The 23,160-nt window shown below is 33.5% G+C and overlaps 3 protein-coding genes across 5 annotated transcripts; 2 read left to right on the top strand and 1 right to left on the bottom strand.

Annotated features, from left to right (window-relative positions):
- Window positions 1-371: 371 nt before the first annotated feature.
- LOC113872818 (protein translocase subunit SecA, chloroplastic) lies at window positions 372-11,713 on the top strand. 2 transcript variants are annotated; one of them, XM_027510649.1, is made up of 20 exons: window positions 372-965; window positions 1,062-1,134; window positions 1,306-1,512; window positions 1,841-1,943; window positions 2,049-2,229; window positions 3,103-3,321; window positions 3,797-3,910; window positions 4,011-4,124; window positions 4,411-4,578; window positions 5,235-5,410; window positions 5,903-5,969; window positions 7,458-7,604; window positions 7,773-7,868; window positions 7,945-8,013; window positions 8,290-8,391; window positions 8,463-8,714; window positions 8,795-8,862; window positions 10,234-10,351; window positions 11,031-11,270; window positions 11,373-11,713. In XM_027510649.1, exons 1-20 carry the CDS (start codon window positions 582-584, stop codon window positions 11,511-11,513), a joined length of 3,039 nt encoding a protein of 1,012 aa, XP_027366450.1. In that variant the 5' UTR covers window positions 372-581; the 3' UTR covers window positions 11,514-11,713. The 2 variants fall into 2 exon arrangements, with proteins under 2 accessions (XP_027366450.1, XP_027366452.1); XM_027510651.1 differs by having other exon boundaries at window positions 1,841-1,948; window positions 2,150-2,229.
- Window positions 11,714-12,135: 422 nt separating this feature from the next.
- LOC113872821 lies at window positions 12,136-14,195 on the bottom strand. The gene is made up of 6 exons (XM_027510654.1): window positions 13,977-14,195; window positions 13,847-13,894; window positions 13,565-13,625; window positions 13,333-13,467; window positions 13,003-13,170; window positions 12,136-12,498 (listed from the first exon to the last, which is right to left on the bottom strand). Exons 1-6 carry the CDS (start codon window positions 14,057-14,059, stop codon window positions 12,388-12,390), a joined length of 606 nt encoding a protein of 201 aa, XP_027366455.1. The 5' UTR covers window positions 14,060-14,195; the 3' UTR covers window positions 12,136-12,387.
- Window positions 14,196-18,551: 4,356 nt separating this feature from the next.
- On the top strand, window positions 18,552-22,688 carry LOC113872315 (probable polygalacturonase). Of its 2 annotated transcripts, XM_027509777.1 has the most exons (7): window positions 18,552-19,175; window positions 19,310-19,420; window positions 19,870-20,187; window positions 20,594-20,714; window positions 20,959-21,133; window positions 21,276-21,346; window positions 21,701-22,539. In XM_027509777.1, the coding sequence occupies exons 2-7, from the start codon at window positions 19,403-19,405 to the stop codon at window positions 22,390-22,392; spliced, it is 1,395 nt and encodes a 464-aa protein (XP_027365578.1). In that variant the 5' UTR covers window positions 18,552-19,175; window positions 19,310-19,402; the 3' UTR covers window positions 22,393-22,539. The 2 variants fall into 2 exon arrangements, with proteins under 2 accessions (XP_027365578.1, XP_027365577.1); XM_027509776.1 differs by having other exon boundaries at window positions 18,552-19,420; window positions 21,701-22,688.
- The last annotated feature ends 472 nt before the right edge of the window (window positions 22,689-23,160 follow it).

Raw genomic sequence — 23,160 nt, 5'->3', positions numbered from 1 at the left:
TAAAAAAAAGCCACCAGTTAAATCATCCTCATTGTTTTAATTGTCAATCCTAAATTTTGCTAGGACCAAATGATATTAGCTATTATAAATATGCATTTGATTTGATTCATAATAAAAATGTAAAATTATTAAACATACAGTATCCAACTAATTCATATAACTGGTGAATTAAAAACAAATAACACTTAAAAAAATTGTTTGATGAATAATTAAATATAACAACCAATCATTTTATTTTAAGTAAAACCAAACGATTTTTTCTCCAAATAAATTAATATAAATGGAATATTAGCATTTTAGAAAAACATTTTTTAAAGGGATATTTATTTAAAATGGTTAGTTACTAGTTACTCCTAGAATTCTACTTACGCGCGCCTACACAATAGATTCTCCTTATCTTATCTCTCGTCCTTCCTATCACAACAATTCAGACGCAGAGAACTGAGAGTCTCCGTTTGCACGCACCATTACCACCCACCCCTACACAGCCCAAGCCAATGAAACCTACCTTTCCAATCCAATCCAATTTCCTCACTATATATCATTTTTTCAATTTCCCTTCGCAATTCTAAGTTCAAACCATGGCAGCGTCATCATTCTGTTCCTCTTTTACCTCCAAAACTTGGAACTCGCACACGCGTTGTTACTGCCACAAAACCCTAACTCTACCGGATTCCGCTTTTCTTCGCGGAGGCTTCCACCTCCATCCGCCGTCGGTTTCTAAAACACGGCGAAGCAGGAGGACCCGATCGGGTGCGGTAGCGTCCCTCGGAGGATTGCTTGGCGGTATCTTCAAAGGAACCGATACCGGCGAAGCCACGAGGCAGCAGTATGCTGCAACCGTTAACATAATCAATGGATTGGAATCGGAGATTTCTGCATTGTCGGATTCGGAACTGAGGGCGAAGACTTTTGCACTGCGAGAACGCGCGCAACAGGGCCAGTCTTTGGAGTCTCTCTTGCCTGTGAGTCTGAAAATGTGAATGTTTGTTATAGATGGTGATTCGAATGCCGTTGCTCTTGTTTGTGACTAAGGAAGTGTGTGTGTGTGTGTGTTGCAGGAGGCGTTTGCTGTTGTAAGAGAAGCGTCCAAGAGAGTTTTGGGCCTTCGTCCATTCGACGTACAGCTGATAGGTAAATCCTTCGCTTGTATTTTGTTGTTGATGGAAAATGGAAATGGAATTTGTTACTTAATTATGTTATACTTATACATATCTCTGGCTCGTGCTATTTGGTGTTTGGCTCTGTTTATATTCGTGTGCGTAAGAGGTGGATTTGTTAATTCTGTTAGTTCGGGTCTTGTAGGGGGCATGGTTCTTCATAAGGGAGAGATAGCGGAAATGAGGACAGGAGAAGGGAAGACACTGGTTGCTGTTTTGCCAGCTTATTTAAATGCATTAAGTGGGAAGGGAGTTCATGTTGTTACCGTCAATGATTATCTGGCTCGGCGGGATTGCGAGTGGGTTGGTCAAGTTCCTCGCTTTCTTGGATTGAAGGTTGGCCTCATTCAGCGTATGTCTCATGCTTCATTCCTTCCCTCCCCCCCCTCCCTTTATTTTTGAATTCTCTTTCTAAATCTTTTCAAATCTATATTCATCCATTGTTAGTCAGTTGGGGGCGTGTTGTATTTCAAGCTTCTTCCTGGCTCCCTCCATTGTTGTCCATTCTATTTTTTATTTCTCAATAAAAGCCAATTCATCCTTGATGTAATCTGTTCTTGGTTTATGTTTAGGGTTTTATGTTTCTTTTTCTCTCATTATCAAGTGAGCTTCATTAATACACAAAACATTTTATACACATTCCTTTGCTGCTGTCTAACAAATAATGTATTTGTTGGCAGAGAATATGACAAGTCAGCAAAGAAAGGAAAATTATTCATGTGACATAACGTATGTCACTAATAGTGAGCTTGGTTTTGATTACTTGAGAGACAATCTTGCCACGGAAAGTAATTCTTCCTTTACACATTTCTTTCATTTAATATATTTTTTGAATAGTTAATTTCTATCCTTTAGTATCATACTGAACTCCAAACTGTGGAATGTACAGAGTGTCGAGGAGCTTGTCATAAGGGGTTTCAATTATTGTATCATTGATGAGGTTGATTCAATCCTTATTGATGAAGCTAGAACTCCACTTATTATATCAGGACCTGCAGAGAAACCCAGTGATCGATATTATAAGGCTGCAAAGATAGCAGAAGCCTTTGAGCGAGACATACATTACACTGTAAGTCTGCTAAACTATGTTTACATTTTGAAATTTAATGTAGTGTTAAGTTTATCTGAAGATTTACTCTCTGTTGCTCTTTCTGTACATGCTCAGATCACTTTTTAAGTTGTGATGAGAAATATTACTATATTAGCATCATAAAAGGAGTCTGTTTTCTAGTTTAGGTTTGCATGGGTTAGAAAACCATGTGTATTAATCTGGTTGTATCACATACTTAAATTCAGCCATTTTTGTGTATATTTGAGAAGAAATTTTGTCAGATGTAAGTTTATCTCCTTTCAGGACTTTGCCATCAAACCTATAATTCTTAATCAGAATATGGTAAAAAAATTATAAACTGGGACTGTGCTGTCATTGATTAATATTTTTGTCAACTGGGACTGTGTTGTCATTGATTAATATTTTTGTCCGTTGATGTGAACATGAGGATATCTTCATTTGTCTGGTTTGTGTTACATGGACAATATGTTCATACTATTCTTAGAACAGCAAAACCTAAACTTTAGGTGAAGGCATATTTATCCCTGTTTTTTTAAGAGTTTATGGACTGTTATTTCAAACATCTTCCTATCTAAGGGGGAGATTTTTTAAAGAAAAATAGAAAAATCGATTATGATTAGACTAGCCCTAGGTAAATGAAAATGAAGAAGTTTTAGAAAGATGCTTTATAAATATTATAGAGTGGAATGCTTATATGGTGCTGACAGTAAATGTGATATAGAATTAGCATCTATTTTGTAGTCTGCTTGGCAATGATAATGAACTTCTAGCATTCATTTTTTATCTGTGCTGACAGGAGTGGATGCTTAATTTATTAAAACAAAAGTGGATCTTTGAATTTTATTATTCTTCCTGAAATTGTCAATGCAGGTGGATGAAAAACAAAAAACGGTTCTACTTTCTGAACAGGGTTATGAAGATGCTGAAGAAATTTTAGCTGTCAAAGATTTATATGATCCACGAGAACAGTGGGCTTCATATGTCCTAAATGCAATAAAAGCAAAAGAACTATTTCTTCGAGATGTAAACTACATAATTCGTGGCAAAGAGGTTCTGATTGTTGATGAGTTTACTGGTCGAGTCATGCAGGTATTTAGAGATTCTACTTGACTTCATGGCAATAAGTATGGTAGTGCACCAGCTATAGCAGTTTCTTGTGCTATATTTGATTTAATTTTGATAATAATTATAATCTCAGGCCTTTGCATGTACTGATTTTTATTTCTGGAACTCTATTAAGTTTAAGATTATGGCAAAACTTTGCTTCAGAATATGGCTGATGAATGTATTAAATTAAAGTGTCATATATAAGAATAGTTGTATTGTAATTTATATTCACTAGATTTGGGTCAAAATTTAAATTCAGAAACTATTTATATTAGTCTACATCTGGATAATAGTTTGCCCCCCCCCCCCCCCCCCCCAGCTCACTACCATATCTATCTATAGAGGAAAAAAGAGTAAAACTTAGGTGAAGGAAGAATGTCGTTCAAATTTCTGAGAAGTAAATTCAGTTGATATCTCAAGGCACAAGTAATTTTAGTTATATTTTCTTTACTGATAGGGGAGAAGGTGGAGTGATGGACTTCACCAAGCAGTTGAGGCAAAGGAAGGTTTGCCAATTCAAAATGAAACTGTAACACTGGCTTCTATTAGTTACCAGAATTTCTTTCTGCAGGTTGGAAATGTTATATCTGGGCTGATTAAGTGAATCATGATTTAAAAATTTAATTTGCCTTCAAAATTACCTGGATGCTTTTGAATATGTACTTCTACAGTTCCCCAAACTTTGTGGTATGACTGGTACTGCAGCAACAGAAAGCACAGAATTTGAGAGCATTTACAAGCTTAAAGTTACAGTTGTGCCAACAAACAAACCTATGATAAGAAAGGTTTCTTCTTGCTTTTCATTCATATGCAGCACTTTAATAAACTGATGTTTACTGTGCCATGTGGAATATATTCCCAAATGGGAGGAATGATTATATATTTACTACATTTATGTGTGCAATATATGTGTAAATTATTATAGTGCTGGTGGATTATTTCCCCTAAAAGTTTAGCTTGGAAGTCTTATTATTGTCTATCTTAGTAGATTTACTTTGTACTTTAAAACAGTTTTTATAAATTATTTGATGTTTATCTAGTTCCTAATGGTGTCTTTAATTTCTTTCTCAGGATGAATCTGATGTAGTTTTTAGGGCAACTTCAGGGAAATGGCGTGCAGTTGTAGTGGAAATCTCTAGAATGCACAAAACTGGTCGCCCAGTGCTTGTTGGCACCACTAGTGTTGAGCAGAGCGATTCCTTGTCAGTGCAATTGAAAGAAGCTGGAATTCCACATGAGGTAAAGTCTGTCGTCTTTCTATACCTTACACAAAATATTGAGGCATCATTTATAATTCAGCACTCTGTCTCTTTATGAAAAATATCCCAAAGCAAGAAGATGAATCATATCTTGCAAGACAGATTCACCTTCTTAGAACAACTTGTTAAGTTTTGGATTTTTTTTTTATAATGACTAGTAAGCCTTACCAAGCAATTAAGAGAAGTTATTTTGTAATGTTTTATATTATATTTTAAGATGGCTTCTCTAAATGTTTAAAAGGATTGATTTTTTAAATAATGCTAGTGTCCTTGAAGAATCCGTCCATATAGAGGTATTGGTTCAAATGTTCAAGCTGTCAAAATATAATTTTTTAACTGGATTTCCAACGAGAAGTTTTCAATAAGTCTGTAGGTATTGGCATTGGAAACGTCTTACACTCCAATACCTTAAGCAAGAGGAGTGTTCATGCTTCATAGACAGAATGAGAGTACAATATTTTCTTAATGATACCTTTTTCAAATAATTTTGTTTCTAAAAAGGATAGCCTATTCATTCCCTAGGCCTACTGACCAACTGCTGTTCCATTCGGAAGAATGAGAATAAAGCTTAACCTTGCAACACTCTTGTTTTAAATTTTTGGGGTATAAATATGATGAATTGTTTATTGTTTCAAGGTTCTTAATGCAAAACCAGAAAATGTTGAGAGGGAAGCAGAGATTGTAGCACAGAGTGGTCGTCTTGGGGCAGTGACAATTGCTACCAATATGGCTGGTCGTGGGACAGATATAATCCTTGGTGGTAATGCTGAATTTATGGCACGGTTGAAGCTTCGTGAGATACTGATGCCAAGGTATTATGGAACTTTTGACGATGTTTTATCATGGAGAATTTTCCCTTCCATGTACTAGTTGCCTTTTGAGTATTATTTGAGATGATGGTGTTTTATCTGGGTTTCTCTAGAGGTCAAGTAGTGGCTTGGAAGGGTGAGGTAGTGAGTGGGCTAGGGTTTTTATGGTCCCCAGTTAACAAGAGAGAGAGACGAGACGATGTACTTTGCCTACCTGTCTAGTGTAACTTATCTTCCAATAGATGATAGTGGAGCCTTAATCACATGGTTTCTTGGAAGAATAATTTGTGTGCTAAATAACTCCTTGCTAACCTTCTGTAATTGCATATACATATTCCTTGCTGGCACTATCGTACTTCTTCCACAATTCATTTGTCACCGATATAACCTTAATGGGAAAGCATCTTCTGGCTACTCCTATGCTTAAATTGCTACTGATAGAGCCTATGATTATCAAACATGCATTACAATATTTTTGGGAACCTATGATTGCAGAGTTGTTAAGCCAGATGAAGGAGTCTTTGTGTCAGTAAAGAAACCTCCTCCCTTCAAGACATGGAAGGTATGGAGTTTTCCTTTTTTAAAATATTTCTTCATGTATATACAGTTATGGGTGTGTGTGTGTGTGTGTGTGGGCTTGCTAACACATCCCACTCTATCAAATACTTTATAGAAGAAGGATGTTGGCAACCAATTCCTTCTTCTTTTAGACTATAATGTCCTACTTATTATTTCTAAAACAACAAAAGTAAATATGGATATTTAAGACATTGTAGGAACCTCTTAAGGAATTGGCAGAAGAAGAAATGTTTTTTTTTAATTGGATTCAATTGAACTGAAACTAGGAGAAAGAATTCTCCTCCAAGGGTTTCCCCTTTTATACAAAGTTACTTATTCTCTAAATGAATCCCTCCATCGTTATAACTGGTCCTCTCTAGCTAACTAACCAAACCGCTCTAATGTCTCCTCACTAACCGTCTCTAACTAATATTGCCTCCTGTTCTGTCCTATGAGACATTTACTCTGATAATCTTTTAAAAATTTAAATTTATTAATTACTTACCTTTTTCACTCGTTCTTTTTCTTCTCGCTTTCTACCTTTTCAACATTTTCATAACACTCCACCCCTTCACTTCCCTAGAATCAACCCTCTTTTGGGTGTCTTCAATGATCATGGAAAACAGCTCCCAAGTTCGTTGTTGGTGGTGGCATCAAGTTCATTGGTAACTTGGTTGACACAGGACTGTTTGGATGTTGAAATTTATGATCCTCTTTTAGGTTCTTGGGAACTTGCTCCTCCTCTCCCTTCTGATTTCAGATAATTGAAACTCCTTTTCTCTTTCTTCTGCTTTGTTCAAAGGTAGGTTCCAAGTGTTTGGGATATACTCTTGCTTTGTGTCATCCTTTGATTTGAACCTAAGAGATTGGAGTGAGGTTCAGATCCTTAGGCCTTCTGAGGTGGTTTTCTCCTTCTTGATTGGGTGTAAGGAACAGCTTTTTCTTGCTGGAATGTGTAGATCTTCCTTTGTGTTGTGGAAGGTGGATGAGAGGAGCATGGAGTTCAGTGAGATTGCAGTGATGCCTCATGATTTGCTTTCTAGCTTGTTTGATGGTGATGATGAGGATGATAAATTTGCAAGCTTGGAGTGTGTTGGGTTATGTGATCTTGTATATGTTTTCAATGAGGACTTTCACAGGATGTATCCAGCTCGTGTGTGTGAGGTTGATGCTGTATAAATCCCAACATGCTGCAGTTTCTCTTAAACAAAATTACACTTTCACTACTAATGCCCTCCAGTTACGCAGCATGTGCTTATGCAAAAATAAACTAAATAATCACGTTTGCACCAAAACTAGAGGGGAAAGAAAGAATTTGGACTGATTCTTTTTGTTTTTATTCTAACATATTACTAAAATACCCATAATCTATGTTGCTTTATGTTTGTATGCTTTAATAAGTGTGTGCATGTGTGTTTATCTCTCTCTCTCCCTGCGTGCGTGTGCATACTATTCACAATTACTGTTTTGGAACTCCACATATGTCATTCAGGTGGATGAGAAATTATTCCCGTGCCTATTATCAAATAAAAATGCTGACGTGGCTGAGAAGGCTGCACAATTAGCTGTTGAAACATGGGGCAAGCGATCATTAACTGAGCTTGAAGCAGAGGAGCGCCTATCCTATGCCTGTGAAAAGGTGACAATCTGATGATGATGATTCTTTTAGTGTAATTGATACTAGAAATTAGAATAATTAATTACTTTTTCTATTTTGAAAGACAAATAAAGCTTTCTTCTTTGATGTATTACTTTTCCGAATTTTTCATCCTGTATTATCATATGGTCATTATATATTTTTATGCAGGGCCCTGCTCAAGATGAAGTCATTTCCAAGCTGAGAAATGCATTTATGGAAATTGGCAAGGAATATAAAGTCTTCACAGAGGAAGAGAGAAAGAAGGTCAATTTGTTTCTTGACTAATATTTTCCTTGATGCATTGCATGTGATGCATTATTAATAATCATTATGACTGCAGGTTGTGGAAGCTGGTGGACTACATGTAGTGGGCACAGAGCGTCATGAGTCAAGGCGAATTGATAATCAGGTTTTCTTTTCATCCCTCCTTTTCATTATTGGGTTGCAAGAATGAGGGGAGGGGCATGGAATAATTTGTGGCCTTGACAGCTGCATATTTCTCACTTGTCTCCTTGGGGTGAGATAAATGTAAATCCTATATAAGCACTCTTTGAGCCCCGTGACTTTCCCTATCTTGGAATGGGCCACCACTCCTTTTCCCTAAAAATATTATAATAAAATAAATAAATAAATAGTACTGTGAATTAAAGATTTGAAACTGAAAGTTTGATTTTTATCCATAAAGCTGCGTGGTCGAAGTGGCAGGCAAGGGGATCCGGGAAGCTCGCGCTTCTTTTTAAGTCTTGAAGATAACATTTTTCGGATTTTTGGTGGAGACCGAATTCAGGTAATGTCTGTTGTGTCGCTGCTACACTGGGAATTTGAATACCAAAACATGATTAATATTGTGATGTGTAGGGCTTAATGCGAGCTTTCAGAGTTGAAGACCTACCTATTGAGTCCAAGATGCTGACCAAAGCATTAGATGAAGCCCAAAGGAAAGTGGAGAACTATTTCTTTGACATTCGGAAGCAGTTGTTTGAGTATGATGAAGTACTTAACAGCCAAAGAGATCGTGTTTATACAGAGAGAAGACGAGCCCTTGAATCTGACAATCTTCAGTCTCTTCTTATTGAATATGCTGAATTGACAATGGATGACATATTAGAGGTAAGTCATACTAAAATTATGCTACTCTCTTAAACTTGCTTCATTGTGTAACTTAATAATGCAATCTTATGATGAATTAGGCCAACATTGGTTCTGATGCTCCGAAAGACAATTGGGATCTTGAAAAACTAATTGCGAAAATTCAGCAGTAAGTGGAATCTTTTGATCCTTGTGCTTGATACCTTGTTTGGTTTAGTCATATGCAGAACCTTGATTTTGTTCCAATAGTACTTTCTGGCACAAAACTCTGTATTCTTTTTTATAGAAACTTTTAAAAGCTGGAGCTAGGGATGGACGTCATGACCTAGCCTAGGCTTATTTACTGAATAAATTAAGCCACAGCTTTTTAAAAGCATATTTAGCTAAAAAGATCATGCTTTAGACTGTCCAAAGAGATTTTTAATCTTAGTGAGCCTAATTAATTATTATTATTTTATTATTATTATTTCTTGAAATTGTTTCGATATATTATTATATTCAAAGATTTGCGACTGTTAATCTATATATAGGCTTAGACCTGCTATCTTATTTCGAGGTATGTTTGTTAGCTTAATCTAAAGGCCTTATTGCAAGACATGCTAAGCTGCCTCTGAATTGTTAAAAACTAGGGTTTTCCCTGAACTGGCTAAACTGGGGCTGATTGGTCACTTCTGTGAGACAGTAGTCCACTGTGATACTTTCTGGTTACATGGCGTGGCAAAAGCCAAGCAAGAGAACCAACAACTTTGCTGTTTTAATGTTATTGAATATGTTAGGCCCCTTATAAGTAAATATTATAAGAAGAGAGCCAAGACTTAGGTTTTTTTAATAGGATTGAATTATCTTAGCAGTTATTAATTATTTTAGCAGTTATTTTAATATGAGTGGTTTTGGGAAGGGAGAGACTAGGCTCTCGAACATCTTGGGAGGAAGCCTTTATACTCAATCCGTTTTGCTCAGTTTCCTATGTAACTTTTAATTCCGTATCAGTTCAACTAAATTCGATTCAATTTTTATTCTCGCACCAGTTAGTGTCCATCAGAATACTTCACTAAAAAATATATTTTCTACATTTATAAATACTAGATTATTTATTAAAATAAAAAAATTCTATTTTATTGATATAAATGTAATAAACATATGTTGTAAAAAATTAAGAAGGCTCTGCATATTTATTTTATTTTTTTAAAATCCAATTAGACCATTGGTTTAATTGGTTGAAAGGGGTCGAACAATGATATGGCAGCCTTTCCAATTCACTGTATTACGTAATTCGACATTTTTTTTTTTGGGTGTTACATGGTGAAGCATATCATTTTCACATCATCCTGATCCATTTTGGAAACTAATTTTCCTACACATATAGTCCAAACTGCGAAGTCAAAATAAGAAGCAAGCATCTCTTGGATATTTGGTCTGGACATTTAGATGACTGATTATTTTATTGTGCTTTTGTGTACTTGATATTAACCGGTGCATGGTTTTGTTTAATCTGGATCTAACAATTTTGCTGACAGAAGTTGTCTTATTTTTTCTTCAGATATTGCTGCTTATTGAATGATCTAACCCTTGATTTGCTGAGGGACAAGTGTTCAGATTATGAGGAATTGAAGAATTATCTCCGTCTTCGTGGTCGAGAAGCCTACCTGCAGAAAAGGGTCAGTTTAACAGTTATCATGCAGGATCAAATCAACCGATCCTTTCATATTGTTAAAAAAAAGAAGAGACCTTTTTTATGTTCTCTTTCCTATTGGTTATGGGTCAGCATTTTAACCAGAGATTTTAAAAAATCGATAATATTTCTTGACTTTGTAAAAAGTCATTCATTTTAGTATTTTTCCACTTGATTTTCATTGTCATTTTGCACTAAAAAAGACGAAAGTGAATACTCAGGGATTAACGAAAGATTTTTAAAATCTCAATGATTAAAATGCTTGGCCCATATAATTTGAGCGGCTGATTTGTGGGTTACCCTTCAATTTAAAAATAACACGATATAAAAAAACTAACAAGTAACAACTGAGAAAGAATGTCCCTATTTAAAAGGGAGAGTTTTCTTTTAGTTGTTTGTCAATTAAAGGGACAAAAATGGTGACAAGTGATTTTAGTCAAAACAGTTTTCTTTTAGTTATTTTTTTGGGAGGGAGAGAAGAGGTTATCAAACCTCATACTGACTGTTCTGCAATCTAATGCTTGGACTTAAAGCAATTACCATCACTAGTGTCATATTTAAAAAAAACTCCTAGGTGAATTGGTTTGGTGGCCGTGTGGCTCTTCACATAATTTCTTTTCCATTTCTTTTGGTTTCCCTCTTCATTTCTATAAATTTTGCTGTAGGATATTGTGGAGCAACAAGCACCAGGCTTGATGAAAGAAGCAGAGCGGTTTTTGATCTTGAGTAATATCGATCGCCTGTGGAAAGAACATCTGCAAGCCCTAAAATTTGTTCAGCAAGCTGTGGGTTTACGGGGATATGCACAGCGGGATCCACTTATTGAGTATAAGCTTGAAGGCTATAACCTTTTCTTGGAGATGATGGCACAAATAAGAAGAAATGTTATTTATTCTGTATATCAGGTTTGCTTTTCTTAGGGTACCGAGTTTTCCACCTTATCCGTTATTATAATTTTGATAGTTGGATGACCCTTTTTCCCTCCGTTGAATTTGAACTTTTGGCAGTTCCAACCTGTGCTGGTAAAGCAAGATCAAGATAAAACACAGAATCGGGAATCAGGGAAACGTAGCGGACGAAATCGGGTTAATCCCAACTCTGATCCAGTTGGCACTGTTGAGCCTTCCACATCAAGTGCTAGTTCCTAATCCAGCCCTCGAGTCTAAACAATTGAACGAGAAGGAACAACTTGAAAGCTTCAGTTGATCCTCCATGCATGTAAGAATTTTTTGTAATATAGAATTTGTGATGATCAGGCGCTGTAAAAATTTAGGTTTAATTATACTTTTACACCGTAAAAATTTAAGCTGAAGTCTATATTTTAATATTTAACAAATTTGATTCTGGTGAATTTTTCTACCTATAACTCTTTACATTTTTATTTACTAAAATTTTTCACAAATTAAAAGGATTAAATATTTTTAAATCTTCCTTTTACTTTAAACTCATCAAATGAAAGAAAAATAAATTCATTTTATCTTTAAAATCTTAATCTCATCGTCTTAAAAAGTCTTTTAAATTACTTTTCACTATGAATTTAACATAAATATTCAAAACATTTCGATCAAAAGTAAACATTTTAGGGTTTTAAATAGATAAAAATAAATAAATAAAGTCACTTAATGTAGTAACTTAATTTATTTAAATATAACTTAAGACTATGATTAAACAAAACTTATTTTAAAGGATTTGAAACCACAATAATACGTAATCCAAATCAAGACAAAAATGCAATTAAGCGAAAGAATTTCCAAATGCACAGCAAGCTATAAAAAGTTTCAAAAGATCTTCTGTGGTAATTTATTGTAAAATATAAATTATAATGCCCAGACGCTATAAAACTTTACAAAATAATAATAATAATAATTACACCATTTTCAATCTCCGCCCCCCAAAAAATTAAAGGAAAAAGAGAACCACACCATTAAAATAAGGGGGCCAAAAATAGATATAAGCCCAAACTATAATGATTGATTTACATCTGTGACAATATCAAATAAACTTTCGTTACGGTCTTGAAAATCACTTCGCACATAAAATATTCTTTGCTGAATTTGCCCCGTCTGGTGAAAGCTTAAATTCATCGCCTTGAATAATTTCTTCAACAATTTTATTTATGGCGCTTCCTTTAACCTGCATTCATCGTAATATAATGAATAACTCGGTAACCCAAAATCCCAAAAAATACAAAATAACTTCGGGAAGATTAAGTGATATTTTGAGGCATAGTCAAGTCGCATTTGCCTGTTTCCAACAATGCAAAAAGTTCTCTTAACATAACTTCTACATTAAGAACCCCGGTGAAATGGCGTTAAATGTTCTTTTAAGGTTGATTGTTTTATAACAAGAAACTTGTAAGGAAGGACTGAGCAATAAGGGGGTTTATTGTGATCTTGAAAATTAGGAGCAAAGTCCACATAAAACTTGGTCATTCCTCGTGCGAGGCTGTTATAGTTTTCCCAAAAAATAAAAATTGTAAAACTAGAAATAGTGAGTGCATGTTTATATTAACTTATTGAAAGAAATATTCTCTTTTTTTCTAATTTTTTGACAAATGAGAAATTTTTAAAGAATTATTGTTTATTCTAAAAATAACAGAAACAAACATGATACTTCAGTGCGAGGCCAGGACCTCACCTTAATTCCAATAGCAATGGCTGTTTTCAATTGAACAAGTTCACCTAATCTCAAAGAACCTTCTTTATTATCTCTAACAAAGATCAGGGGCACACTCCTTGATGAAGCCAAACTTAGCAGATGCTTTGTCAGCCATCGTGGGTTACAGTCAGAAGCTACAAGCACAGCCTGCATAACGTAAAGCATAAATAATGTAAATGTTAAAAAATCAGAAGTGCATGTTGGAGGATTTACCTAAAAGTAATGAACTAATAAGAAAAGGTGCAGATACTAAATAAGATATTGACTAAAGATTTACATATTTAACATAGCAGAACAGAGAAATTCAACCTGAAGCTTAACTGAGGATGCCTTATTATTACTTTTGATTAAAGGAACAAGTTGAGTAGATTTTTCCCACTCACTGCATGGTTTCATATGCTCGAGGACACGAGTTACATCATTGACCCCAATAGCGAACTGTTGCTGCGAGGATCCACAGAACAGTTACATGAATGAGTATATATGTTTCCTAATAAATTTAAACAATTGTTTTATAGTTTCATAAACCAAGAAGTTAAACCTTTAACCATATCTTTTCTGGCAAGGAAGTTCCATCTAACTGTCTTGTAGATTTGATCTCCCTGTTCATCAGAACAAGCGTTAGTAATAGTAAGATGGGGTGAGATATTGCACCATCATTGATTACACCCACAACTGAAAACAAGGTAGTTGAGAATTTCACTCTTTACACAGTTAAAACCTTGATTCAAACCCCCACTTGAGATTTTCAATAAACAGCATTACGAGATCATCAAATGATGTTGGAAGATTAATTAAAACAAAAGTTTAAAACGCATTTTACCTACGGATTGATTGTAGCATATTAGTTAGACGTTCTCCCTCATAGCAACTGCAGATAGTAACAGAGATTAAATAATAACAAAACATTGAATAGAATTTGATATATAGAAAAAGGGGAGGTGACTGCATACTTATTTTGTAGGGAAGCAAAGTTTGAGTTTGATTTTGAGTTTGAGTTGTTTCCATCCTTCTTTGGAGTTTTAGCACTGCCCATACTCTACTCTCAACTTCAATCACACCAAAGCATCGCATTCAAACAACGATATAAAGGTCGCAGAGTTGAAGATTGAAGCTTCAAATCACACTTCTGCGTTCAACGCATAATTCAGAAGCCACGAGAGGGGGAACCCTACTTTATTCCTGCAGCGTTTCGCATCATATATTTGGGCTTCGTAAGATTTTCAGTAGCCCATCACAGTTGGGCTTTGGGTTGGGAATATATGCCATGTAAGTATATTGAACTGGCTAACATTTAATATATTAAGATATATTAATATTTGTAATAATACAATCATCTTGTTAGTATAATATATCATATTATTCAGAAAAATTATAATATTTATATTATTAGTTTAATTTTTTGTTAAATTATTATACTGACAGAAACTAATCTAATGAAAAAATATTAATAAATAAAAAATTACAGTGGGATTACTCTTTATTAATATAATTTATATGTAAAAATACTAAATTATTAGTATATACAAGTCTATAGTAATAGTATAATATATCATACTACAAAATAATTTCTTCAGTGTAAAAAATTGATACATATTATCAGTACATTAAATATTTATAATATATTATGATATTTTTAATATGCCCTTCATATCTGTATTAATAATTTAATTTTTCAGATAAAATTATACAATGGAAAGTAATTTTAAAACTTGGAATTTATTACGTTTATTAGTAAATGGAAGCCTTATGATAATGAACGCCATTGATATACTCAGAAAAGGGTTGTGAACCATTGCTAATGTAGTTTATTTCGAGTAGCGAAATGGTGGGACGTACCTTCTTCTTGTGGACTTTGTGAGTCTTGGTGCAAGAAAAAGAAGTGGGAGAAAAAATAAAAGTGAAATGTACGTACCATTACCCATTTCAATGCAATGCAAACCACTCACATAGAGTCAAAAGAATGGTTTATCCCATGGCTATCAATGGAAAGATAAAGGTGGCTAGTGCCTTTTATTCTGCATGTAACTAAGACTGTACTTAACTAAGAATGTGAGTGGTGTTCTCCACTTCTCCTAATCTCCAAATTTTTACCTCTTTAATGAATAATAGTAGTGGAGATTTTTCATTTAATTTTAATTTTTCTTTAATTTAAATTGCAAATTGTCTCCCTTCCCTCGTTTTGTTTCCTCTCAACCAAACAGTGAGTTACAGTTTTGTTTTTCTCGTTTTCATTGTTTATAAGTTTATATCATACATGACTATAACAAGAAGAATACCTAAAATCTACCTGCAAAGCATATGTCAACATGAGCCAGAGTGATTCACAGCGTTAAACATGGATTGATGAGAGTTGGTATTTTTGGTAGCTGTTGAATTTATATTCATATAAACTAGGTAGCTGTTGCTATTATATAACCTTTTGAATGGTTGGCAGTAGTTACTTATCTTCTTTTGGTTTGTTGTTTATATACATATAGACAAAAAGGCGTGTAAAATACTTCAATATTTTATAGAAAACTCACTCTTTGGAAGGAGAGGGATAAAGATATTTGTTCAATATTTTTGTCAATTATGAATGTACTATGAGCAGGTTGTTACCTTCGTCTTGTACAATTCTTAATATGCAATGTGGTGTGGCTGTGGGTCCAAGCTAGCTGTTGAGCAAAATTTGACAAAATAGCAGATTATGAATAGATTAAGTGTACACTAATCAATAATATATCAAGTTGAACCAAATTTAGCCATGCGGTGATTATTAAAAGTAGGGCATGACTAATTTTACCAATATTGTATCAGACAGGAAAGGGTCTAAGTGGGATGATGTACCCTTTCATATGTAAAAGCAAAAATGAAAAACAAAATTAAGACAAGATTTCGTTCATATAAGCAAATACCAAATGGATTGTGACGTATTAGAAGCAGAATCAGTTTCCCTTATAGGTCAAGCTAATCAATCTTGTATAGTAAATTTCATTTTTCATTTTTCATTTTAAAATAAAATATTTTTAAGAGTTATTTTTATTTATTAAGTAGGATATATTATATCTCTTAGTATTAATTTTAATTTATGAGAGATTTTTAAAAAAATAACTTTTAGTATATTTGTTTTAATGTGAAACCATTAATGTATGGTATTTTTTTGGTGTCAATTCAAATTAATGATGAAATATTTCACTGTAAATTGCAACAAAAGAAACCTTGTAGTTTTCCTAAAGCGTTTTTCATTGGTTGAAGGAGAGTTTTAATTGGGACCACATTTTCCTTTTTCCCTGTTGTGATTCTCATCATATTCGTAGGCTTTTCTACCAACTACTACTATTTTGCTATTTCCCTCTTTTACCAACGTTATTACGCATACGGATCTATTCTATTTAATTCCAAAAAGTAAAATGTAAGAAAAATTGTCAAAATATTATTTATATGTTTTTCTATTGTTTTTGATAGAAAATTAAAGGAAATGTAAATATATTTATAGATGTATTAATTATAAAAATTTGTTTATTTTTTTGTTATGTTAACCAACTGCTGATTAATAAGTTCATTTATTTAATGTATAAGTTATTATTTAGTTTATTTAGTAATCTAAATATATTTTAAATATAATATAAATTTATAATATCTAACTGTTTTTATTTATCATTTATTTTTATAGAAAATTTGAAGACATATATTTTAACTTAATTTTTAATAATTTTTTAAAAATTCTTAACCGCATATATAATTTTTGAATATTAATTCTTGAATTAAATTATTTTTAGAAGAATTTTTAAACAATTTTTTAAAGAATTGCCTTTTTTATATCAAAATTTTAAAGTTAATGTTAATGAATTTTTATTTTTTTAAATTATTTATATAATTATATAATACAATTTTAATTATTTAATAAAAATAAATTAATTTAATAATATTCATATATTACTTGAAAAATTTATTTATATATTCAAAAAATCTAGTCTAGAAGATTCTTAATTTAAGTGGAACCGAACTTCTTCGCAACTTTTTACGGTCTGTTTAAATAAATTTTTAGAGAAATCTCGTAAAAGATATAAAAATAATAATTTTTTTATAAATTAAAGATAACTTATATTTTTTTATTTTTTAGAAGACATAAGAATTTCTTTCATTTAGTTTTATAAAATTTTAAAAAAATTATTTTTAACTTATAAAATAAATTTTATTTATTATTTACGTTAACTTATTTTTTATAAGTATTTCTCTAAAAATTTACTCATTCAAATCAATAAAAATAATTAAGTTGACTTTTACTCAAACGATATAGTATTCTTTTGACAAGTGATTATGCTATCCTATTTCGAGATTAGAAAATATTAAGGAAAGTCATTTGTAAAATATTATTCTCAATTATCTAAATTAATTATTCTTATATTATAAATTTAATTTTCCATTATTTAAAACAAGACAAACTTTATATTCACTCTCATATAATTTGTATCTTACTTATTCTATAACAAATATGGCTTACAAATTTTTATATTAAATCGGTTTGCTATCTTTTATTCTTTAACTAGTTATCTAATTATGGATAGTTTAAAATTTGTAATTATTTTCATTAATACTAATTTATTTCAAAAAACATTAATTATAAATTTATAATGAGATATTTAAAATAATCAATAATATAATATTTTATTATATAGTATACTTTTCAAGTTCCCTTTTTAAAATTAAAATTTCAAAGCTCAATACAAAATGTTGAAGGAAACCCAACAAGAATTATTTTCAACCAAGAAAAAGAAGAACGAAAAATCCATTTCCCATACCAAACCACCATTTATTGAAGAAGTCAAACTCCATTCGCGTCGAAATTTCAACCTATCATTTGAAGAAGATCCATAAGCTCAAGAATAATTAGTATAAACTATTAAGATGAAACTATAATTCTGAATCCGATTAAAGAATAATATAAAAATTATAATTAAATTATATCTATTTTAAAGTATAAATAAAGTATTTTAAAATTGAAGTGAAGCTAATTGATTAAAATGAAACCAAAATAATCAATAGCAAATAAATAATGAAATAATTTGTATAAATTAACAGGTAATTTTGTTTCCACATGTTGTATGAAGCACAAAAGTGTAACAGCAACACGAAGGTGAGATGGGTCCTCTGTCTTCATCATTCATCAACTACGGACTGTATTTTCATTTATTATTATCATCTTCAAATGGGGACACTGAATAAACGACGAATCTCATTTTCTTTATTTCAGTTTCCACAATAAATGGCCAACCTCATTTCGGTCCAATCCCAATTTTATCCACCCTTAACATAATAATTCTTTGTTTGGAAAAGAAAAAAAGAACACGAGATTTTCTACTTTTAATCCCTAACATGTTTTCTCATTGAGAAGATACATAATTAAACAATGACAAGAAATGGCACTTGTTGTTCTTTAAAATATGACACTTACTATTTTATTTTCGAAAAAAGACAGTAATTATTTTCAGGAGTCACTTGTGGTTACCGCAAACTGGTTTTGGTAATTTTAGCAAATGTGTCCCATTGTTCCTTTTCACGCTTTGCACATTTGCGACTTTCTTCTCTTCCCCTGTTTGGGTTACAAATTACATATTTACGAATCAAAGTAATAAAACAAACAAAAGAAAATAGAAAAGGTGGTTAATGAAATAAACATGGAGTGGAGTGTTTGAAAAGGTAGACTAGTCAAATACTCCACACGAATTGGTTTAGGATAAAAATCATAGGTTACTCCGAGAAATACAGGAACAAGAAAGATAGTGGGAAGTGGAGCTTCATGCAAGCTTCTGAAATTGTCTTTTGGAACTCAGCGTCACTGTTTGAGCAATGGAACCGGTGAAAAGCCCAAACCAGACACCGTGATCCTCTATTGATGCTGTCTGGTTTCTTCATAGCGAGTCCTGTCTTCAAAATCATTGCTTGGTGTTGGTGGCTATCTGGATTGGTTGGTTCCACAATGGTAGAGAGAGGAAGAGAGAGAGAGAGAGAGAGAGATAAAGAGTTTGGAGGAAGATAGAGAGACATACTGAGAGGGGGGTCCTACTGCTTAATTTTTGAGGGGCATCAACAGTTCCTGTCAATGATTTTTACTTGGGTTGGGTGGTGCTGCTTCTTCTCTCACTCCTCTCAAATGACCCATCCAATCAGTATTGTATCACACTCCCTTCTAGCTCAACAGTTTGATCAATAAACCAAAACTACCCTTCTCTTCTTCCTCCTTTGATCCTTTTACTCTCTCTCTCTCTCTCTCTCTTCTGTTTCTGTACCTTTTGTTTATCAGAAGGAGGATTCCAAATTGGTCGTTGGGGTTGCCTCAAAAGCTCTGCCTCTGGTCAGGTTATTGGGTCAAAAGGGACAACTGGATCTCACTCTTATGAAGAGACTTTCAACTGTGAGTTTGTGTTTGATTCTTGCTTTTTATTCCCTCTACTTTCTCCCCTAAGAGGTTTCAATACAATGCTAGTTTTTGGTTTCCACTGTCAAGCTTAGTTGTGGGTGGGTGGAGTAGTAAGATCTAAAAGCACAATTTTTTTTACAGAGATCAAGAACAGCATTGATGGATTCTACACTGTCTACCTTAGTATAACTTATTTTGTATTTTACTTCTTATTACTCTTGCTTATTCAACTGTTTGACAAAATGTAGCTGATCTGAGTAGAATTTCAACTTAGCAATTTGAAATACTTCAATCAGTCTTTTATGTCTCTGTAATTTCATAACATTGATGCTTGCTAAGATCCTGCTCTTGTTGCAGATGATGAAGATCACGGTTTTATAAAAAAATGATTTAATTTCACAATGATGGCTTTTCTAATTGGTGTTGACACGTTTCTCTTGCAGTTGGTGAATGTGTTTCTGGTTCTTGCATTGTTCAGTTGTAGCCCATGGACAGTGTGGAGCAGCTCATGCCACAAACATATAAACTTGAAGGAAGTTCGACCTCACAGTGTCAGCATTACCGAATTTGGAGCAGTTGGCGATGGGATCACTCTCAATACAAAAGCATTTCAGAATGCCATCTTTTACCTAAATTCATTTGCTGACAAAGGTGGAGCCAAGCTTTTTGTCCCTGCTGGCCGGTGGTTAACTGGAAGTTTTGATCTCATCAGCCATCTAACTTTGTGGTTGGACAAGGATGCAGTAATTCTTGGATCAACAGTAAGCTGCTTATTGTGAATAATATAGTGAAATGCAAGAAAAAGGAAGATTAGTATATCTGGAAAATGTGTTTACTCTGGCTTGTCTGCAAAGTAATTATAACATACTGCAATGTCTCTTTCAGCATAGACATAACGTTCCTAAGCTACGTTTCTTATGCATATTAATCAATTTGGCAGTGTTTTAATGTAGTTAATTAATAATAGATACTTACGGAATTAATAATTACTTGTGTGTTGATTTACAATGCTAGGATTTATTTTTGGGCTTAAGCAATCTATCTATCTATGTATTTTATATACTGATTCAAGTCCCAAAAATTTTGATAGTTTAATCTATTCAGACCTTGCTGTCTCAATTATGATATGTAACATATGAAATAAATGCCATGGCATGCTTGTTACAGAACTCTGACGATTGGCCAGTTGTGGATCCTCTACCATCATATGGTCGTGGAAGGGAGTTGCCAGGTGGAAGGCATAGAAGCCTCATTTATGGGCGCAATTTGACTGATGTTGTCATAATAGGTTGGTAATTTTCAATGAGGATATTTCAATCCATCATGATTTTTCACACCCCAATTTTTACACCCCCTTGCACCTTTCTCTATCTATGTCTTCCTTTCCCATCACATCACCCATCACATCCATCTTTTTGTTTCTCTTTCTTTCCCATCTCTCTTCCCACCCAAGGTGTATATACCCCCAGGGGTGTGAAAAAATATATATTTTTTGTATTTCAATATATTAATGCCATGGTGTCCCAATGAAGGTAACAATGGAACTATAGATGGTCAAGGGAGTATCTGGTGGGACAAGTTTCGGAACAAAACATTGGATTATACACGTCCTCATTTGGTTGAGTTGATGAATTCAACTGGGGTTCTCATTTCAAATGTAACTTTCTTGAATTCTCCATTTTGGACTATTCACCCTGTATATTGCAGGTTTGTTCCCTTAAGAAGGATTGAGTTTATATCTCCATACATATTTGCCGATCATGCACTTAAATTACCATTTTAAAACTATGCAATAGTGAAGCTTTCATGATTAAGGGGGAGATTTGAGACTGTTTTTCTGGATGAACAGCCATGTTACAATTCAGAATGTCACAATCCTTGCTCCTCTTAGTTCACCAAATACAGATGGGATTGATCCAGGTCAGTATTCTCCCTTAGGCTGGAAAGTCACACCCTATTTAATTGACGATGCACAAGTATGCGCTAGACTGATTTTTAAAATCAAATATTTTTTTTAATCCAGTGTTGGTGCGATATAAAGTTCTTGTCATGAGTTGTTTTAAAGGGAATTTTTCATCTGGACCAAAGAAAAACTGAATTCTAGAAATGTGCAATACATTCATGGAAATAACGTTGTTTATCTCCTAGAGTATTTGTTTTGTCTTGTCTAGGTTAACTGCTCTGCGTTGACACTTAAAAAACTGTGCAAATGTCTGTCAAATTTCTTTCAAAAAACTGATCAAATTCTAATATATACCTACTAATTGTGTCCAGATTCTTCAGACAATGTATGTATTGAAGACTGTTACATAAGCACGGGTGATGATCTGATTGCCATCAAAAGTGGATGGGATGGATATGGCATTTCATTTGGTAGACCCAGTACAAATATTAACATCCACAGGCTCATTGGGAAAACAACAAGTGCAGGGATTGCTATTGGAAGTGAGATGTCTGGAGGTGTATCAGAAGTGCATGCAGAAGATATTAAAATTTTTTATTCACATAGCGCAATCAGAATAAAAACTTCTCCTGGCAGGGGTGGTTATGTTAGAAATGTCTATATCTCTAACATGATCTTGGATAATGTAGATATTGCTATTAGGTTCACTGGTTTATATGGAGAACATCCAGATGACACCTATGACCCAGATGCACTACCAGTAATAGAAAGGATTACTATCAAGGATGTGACAGGGGAAAAAGTCAAACGGGCTGGACTTATGCAGGGTATTAGAGGTGACAACTTTGTCAATATCTGCTTATCAAACATCACCCTTAATGTGAGCTCAAAATTTCCATGGAACTGCTCTTATGTTAAAGGATACTCCGATTTGGTTTCACCAGAAGTTTGTGAGCCTCTCAAAGAGAGAATATTCCCTGAGCATACTTCGGACTGTTACTATTTACCGAACCACTTAAAGAGTTGGAGTAGTCAAAACACGGGTTCATGGTTACTGTCATAGTAAATGGAGTTCAAAACTTTTAAGCTGCCAAAGTTCCCCTACAGGATAAATTTTGCCTGACAGAAGAAGTTGAATGATGTTCCTGACCTATGATGGTTGTCCGTCAGCAGAATGATACCAGGAGATGATTGTTTCTTGTAACTCGTGCGCAGTAACAAATAATTGAGTGATTTATCAGAAATATGAATTTGAATGATTTCATGTCTTGTTTTCTACATATGGATTTGGAAAGAAAAATATTTTTTTTTTGTTTCCATTGATTCGAAATAAAATAAGGGAATGAATGTCGTTGATTGTTGACAGAGTTGAGGTTATTATGATCTTTTTTCCCGTCTGTTTCAAATGTCACCAATATTAGAGATAATGCGCGGTGCTCTGGGGTGAGGCAGCAGCAGCTTATTGACTTTGCCCCGAAGTTAAAATCCCTTGATTGAATTAAGGAATTCAATAAGGAATGCAATCAATGTCACATCTCTTTTACTCTGAAAACATGTAAGTATAATTATCGTTAGTTTGTTTTCAATTTGGGAAAAGGACTGGAGGGACCTACTAATGTTAGAATCTCGTCTTGTTGAGAAGTAAAGCAAATACTTACTTACAAAAGCTTTGTTTAAAATAACTTTCCCTTCACTACTACAAGAATAATAATAATAATGGATAGATGAGAAAACATGACTGCATTGCCTTTATATGAAAAATTGACACACAGAATGAGCCATACTTACAAGTTCATTAGCTGGCTGGAACTACCCCATGTATAAATTAAAT

The sequence above is a fragment of the Abrus precatorius genome, unplaced genomic scaffold (genome assembly GCF_003935025.1).
Source record: "Abrus precatorius isolate BTA unplaced genomic scaffold, Abrus_2018 Scaffold7, whole genome shotgun sequence".
Taxonomy (NCBI): Eukaryota; Viridiplantae; Streptophyta; class Magnoliopsida; order Fabales; family Fabaceae; genus Abrus; species Abrus precatorius.
The sequence above is the reverse complement of the archived record's forward strand: the minus strand, read 5'-3'. Positions and strand labels throughout refer to the sequence as shown.